The sequence below is a fragment of the Hyperolius riggenbachi genome, chromosome 3 (genome assembly GCF_040937935.1).
Source record: "Hyperolius riggenbachi isolate aHypRig1 chromosome 3, aHypRig1.pri, whole genome shotgun sequence".
In the NCBI taxonomy this organism is placed as follows: domain Eukaryota; kingdom Metazoa; phylum Chordata; class Amphibia; order Anura; family Hyperoliidae; genus Hyperolius; species Hyperolius riggenbachi.
In genome coordinates, this window is record NC_090648.1 from 125065913 (window position 1) to 125071212 (window position 5300).

A 5300-nucleotide genomic window follows, 5' to 3' on the forward strand; every position below is an offset into this window, starting at 1 on the left:
ATTGCAGAACAAAGCAGTTCTATTTATTCCACTTTACTATTTTAAGGGAAATCAGGAAACTCTTCTGCATTTCCTGGATGAATATTTGAGTCACGCAGGAAATACTCAGTGATGTATGATTGGTCATTACATACTTGTCATGGCATACTTCAGGCAACAAGTATACCTGAGACCTTTCAAGGGGAGCAGAGGCTGAAAAGCAGGAAGTGGACACAGCAGGCAAACATGGGTATAGCAAATATAGTGTGCCAAGTTTTTGGTGTTCCCAGTAGGGTGTTCTAGCTTTCCAGTGTTACCTGTAATGTGTTTCAGCTTTTCAGTAATCCTGGTAGTGTGTTTACCTTTCCAATGCTCCAGTAGTGTGTTGCAGCTTTATAGTGAACCCTGTAATATTTGTCAGTTTTCCAGTGTTACCTGTAAGTTATCTTCCCAATGTTCCCACTAATGTGAGCCAGATTCTCAGTGCTGCCAGAGTGTGTGCCAACGTCCTGGTGTTTCAGTGACTGGATAGTGTCTCTGCCTCTGACACAGGAGACCTGGGTTCAAATCTCGGTTCTGCCTGTTCAGTAAGCCAGCACCTATTCGGTAAGGAGTTTCTTGGTCAAGTCTCCTTAACACTGCTACTGCCGCCTACTGAGTGCGCTCTAGTGGCTGCCTCGCAAGCACTTTGAGTCCGACAGGAGAAAGGCGCTATACAAATACTGCAATTATTATTATTTCCACTAGTATGTGCCCGCTTTTCAGTGTTCCCACTAGTGCATAGCTCCCAACTGCCCCTCTTTGGGAACCAAATCCCTCTGTCCTTCTTTCTTTTTAATTTGTTCCTCTTACAGGACTGATGTACAGATCTATGTAAATATAGGTATTTTTTTCCGGAAAAAAATGTGTTTAACTGACTCTAAACTTTATTCCCATCCTTTAAATTGATATATTTATCATTTTCAAACGTTAAAATGAAAGAATACTAGAAAGGATCAGTGTGATGATAAAAGTACTTCGTCTGCTTATGAATTCTGTGTGATATGCATTGACTAGGGGTGTGTTGGGGGCGTGGTTAGAGGTGTGGCAGGGGCATGTATTAAACTGTCCCTCTTTCTTATCTCAAAATGTTGGGAGGTATGCTAGTGTGTGCCAGTGTCAGGTTTCTGGTTTTCCCACAAGTGTGTGCCAGCTTCCCAGTAGTATGTGCCAAGTACCTAGTGCTGCTAGTAGTATATGCCAGCTTTCCAATATCCTTGTAGGTGAAAATCCAAACTTTGTTCTGCTCTGACCCTTGTAATGTTTCCCAGCTTTGTAGTGGCACACATTGTAAATCACAGGTTTGTAGAGCCCCAGAAATATGCCTCAGCTTAAGGCTCCCTGCACACTGCATGCAATTTCCGATTCCTAAGGCTCCCTGCACACTGCATGCGATTCCCATTCCTAAAGCTCCCAGCATACTGCATGCGATTCCAATCCCTAAGGCTCCCTGCACACTGCATGCAATTCCAATTCCGATTTTTAATCGTTTTTTACATCCGGTTCCGATTTTTAATCGTTACTGCATACTGCGTTTTTTCTTCCTTTTTCTGTTGATTGTATTCAGGGAAAATCGGAAACGGAATCGCAAAACGGATTTGCAGTGTGCTGGGAGCCTTATAGTGATCTGGGCAGTATTGCAAATTTTCAGTGCCCTTGCCTTATCAGGTCTTGAACCCTGGGGGAGAAAGCATTCATGAGTGTACGCACCCTAAAAGTCATGGAATGGATGGGCAGAGCCAAACACCACGCAATGTTTTTTTTAAATACGTTGGATGTTAAATACACTGTTGCACAATGGCTATGCATATCCAGAAGGATATAAGGGGGTTTCTAGCATTGCCCACTGCCCAGAAAGATGAGAGCCAGCGTTATGAAATAACACATTTATTCAACATATTGAGACTGATGCACTTGGTACAGCATACACTGAGTGGCCCAAAAATTAGAGACACCCCTTATTTGAAAGTAAACCAGTCCAACAATGACATGGAATGCAGAGTTGCTTATATAAGGAGCGCTCAGCTTTGGATGACATCGTTATCATGGAAGTTAATGTAAAAAAACAAAAGATTTAAGTGTCTTTGAACGAGGTATGATCATTAGTGCAAGAAGAGCTGGTGCTAGCATCTCTGAAACAATGACTCTTTTAGGATTTTCTAGCCCAACAGTATCTCGGGTGTTTAGGGTGTTTAAAAATAAAACATTAACCCTCCTGGCGGTTCATTTCTGTCTGGAATTAGGAGTCAAAAGCGGTACATTGTTTTCAAGAATTTTAGGGCCTCCGAGTCAAAAGTTATAACTCACCAAAATATGTCAGAATAAAAGCATGGTAGACATTTTACATATAAATAAAAGACTGGAACACAAATTTGCAGGAAAAAATAAATTTATCAATAAACTGAAATAGCAAAACTGTACAAATAAGCAGCAGATTATATATATATATATATATACACAATAATCAGTACAGTATATACAATAATTAGTACAGTATATCCCTAGTACACCTCCCGTGTGTGGTAAATCTTAAAGCATGGAACGGGACACAGGCCGACATCACAGTCCGGGCAGTAAAACCGGGTTTCTTTGCGGACTTTCTTACCCTTGCTATCCGTCTTGCTGCAGCAAACAACACACATTCTTGTTGGTGTCGCTTTTTTTGGAGTGGGTGGGATGTATTCAGAAAAGTGGCGGCCAGTGAGGCGCTCCGGATTGACCACATATGATGCACGGCGCCCAACTCGCACATCTGATGATGAAGTTGGGTACTTCAGGCATATGGTTTCACACAGTTTCCATATGAAGTCAGCATGTGATCCTGGCCTTTCGCTGCGTTGCTTATGCAAGATGAATGCATTCCACAACGCCTGTTCCAGCAGATGACGAAAACATTTTTTATAGTACTTTTTCTGCTGTTTCCGCACTGCGGGGTAGTATGTCATCGCCTGGTCAGCTCGGTCCACCCCACCCATTGTATGGTTGTAGTCCAGGATGACTTGCGGCTTGTCCAGGACTTTCCCTCCTCGCGTTCTGGTGGTGACAGAGGATGCATCGTGGACAGTGCTGAGCGCACACACGTCCCTCTTGTTACGCCAGCGGAGTGCCAACATTTTTCCCTTCTGCCAAGCCACAATGTCCCCAGATTTCAGCTTTTGCTTGGCGAAGGCAGTAGGCATTTCTCGCCGGTGACGAACGGTGCCGTAGGCGTCGGTTTTGTTCCTGATAAGAAACTCAAACAGTTCAGGTGAACTATAAAAATTGTCCGTTGTCAAACAATACCCCTTATTCAAAAGTGGCTCCACCAAGGACAGCACGGATGAAGTCGCCAGCCCGTAATTGCTGAATGCAGGGTTGAACTGTCTCCCTTTCCCGGTGTACAGTACGCTGTTCCAGATGTATCCGGTGGCAGACTCACATAAAGTGTAGGACTTTACTCCAAACCGGGCCCTCTTGGATGCGATATATTGGATCCAGGACAGTCTGCCCTTGAAGGCCATTAAGCTTTCATCCACACTTATGTCCCTCTGGGGTACATAAGTGTTGCGGAAGTTTTCCATGACCAGCTGATGAACCTCCCATATCTTCTTTAGCTTTGGCGCAGGGTGGGTGGACTCATCAAAGGCAGTGTTGTCTGCGAAATGCAGAAATTTCATAATGAGTCCAAAGCGGTACTCTGACATGACCGTGCCAAAGAACGGGGTGGCGATGACTTTGTTGGTCGACCAGTACCATTTCTGCAGGGGTTTCCCCACCACCCCCTGCAGAATAATCAGTCCAAGGAACCGCCACAAATCCTCCTTGGTAATTGGCTCCCACATCCTGGTCCTGGAAAGGGGCCTTCGTGGAGCAGCAATTTCTTGCGCGGCGTAGCGGTTCGTCTCCACCACGATTTTGTCAATGACAGCGTCACTGAAGAACAGCTGCAGGTAGGCCAGGGGGCAGTGTTCACAAGCAACCTTCAGGCCGGGTTCCCCAGTAAAAGGGAAACGGGGGGGGCGGTGGTGGGGCCCGAGTGGTGTTGACTGGGCACCAAACTCGTGCGTCACTGACCTCCGTGTCGCTGGGGATGGAGTCGCTGTCACTCTCGCTGTCGGACGACAGGTTGCCAGGCGCATCACTGTCACTGGAGTCCTCCAGCGACGGCATATCCGGATCGCTGTCCTCTAACTGCATCAGCGCTTCCGCTGTGAGATGCCTTGAAGATGACGCCATAGCAGGTGACAGGCAGGTGGCAGGAGAAGAGCGTAGTAAAAATCCAGGCAGAGGTCGGTACAGGCGGCAGGCAGAGTAGTCGAAATCCAGGCAGAGGTTGGTACACAGAAATCCAAATTGGGCAGAATCAGCAGGCAAAGAGCGTAGGTCAAAGTTCAGGCAGAGGTCGGTACACGGAAATCCAATATCGGTCAGAATCAGCAGGCAAAGAGCGTAGGTCAAAGTTCAGGCAGAGGTCGGTACACGGAAATCCAATCGGGCAAAATCAGCAGGCAAAGAGAGTAGGTCAAAGTTCAGGCAGAGGTCGGTACACAGAAATCCAAAAAATCCAGCAGATCACAAAGATCAAAGCAGATCACAGATCACAGCTCACAGCTCACAGCAGGGATGCAAGTGGCAACAGTGTATTGGATACACATGTAATTCATACATGTGTATCCAATACAATGCACTTTAGGGCCAATGAAAAATAATCTTTTTCAAATTTCCCGCCCACCCCCATGACGTCACGCCGCCCGACGTCACGCTGCTTGCTCTGATTGGCCGCCGGGTCCCCAGGAGCATTCTGGGGCGAGAGGGGACCCGGAGGCCGGAATTCCGTAGAGAGGAAGCGGGGAGAGCCGCAGAAGAAGAGGGGACAGCCGCTGCTGCTGGGGGAGCCAGGCACCCTGGGGAGCGCCGATCGCGCTAGGGACTCCCGCAGAAGAAGAGGGGAGAGCCGATTGATGCTGCTGGGGGAGCCAGGCAGGAGTCCCTGGGGAGCGCCGATCGCTCTAGGGACTCCCGCACAGCAGGTATTTGCCGCCTCCGCCAGCCGCCACTACCCCCGATCACATGGCCGCCGGGTCCCCGCTAGATTACAGGGGATCTGGGGATCCCGGCGGCCAAACACACATGCCGCATTGCGGGGGACAGATGCAGGAGTCCCGCTGAGCAGCGCCGATCGGCGCGCGGGACTCCTGCACAGCGCACACAGCTATTTTTAGCTACCCCGACCTGAGCTCGGGATTACCATTAGTTGCATGTATTTCCTACCCCGAGCTCAGGTCGGGGTTACCGCCAGGAGG

The 5300-nt window shown here is 48.0% G+C and overlaps 1 protein-coding gene across 1 annotated transcript; it reads right to left on the reverse strand.

Moving 5' to 3' along the window:
- Positions 1-2519: 2519 nt before the first annotated feature.
- LOC137562221 (piggyBac transposable element-derived protein 4-like) lies at positions 2520-4233 on the reverse strand. Its single transcript, XM_068273553.1, has 2 exons — positions 4072-4233; positions 2520-3941 (listed from the first exon to the last, which is right to left on the reverse strand). The coding sequence occupies exons 1-2, from the start codon at positions 4231-4233 to the stop codon at positions 2520-2522; spliced, it is 1584 nt and encodes a 527-aa protein (XP_068129654.1).
- Positions 4234-5300: the final 1067 nt, after the last annotated feature.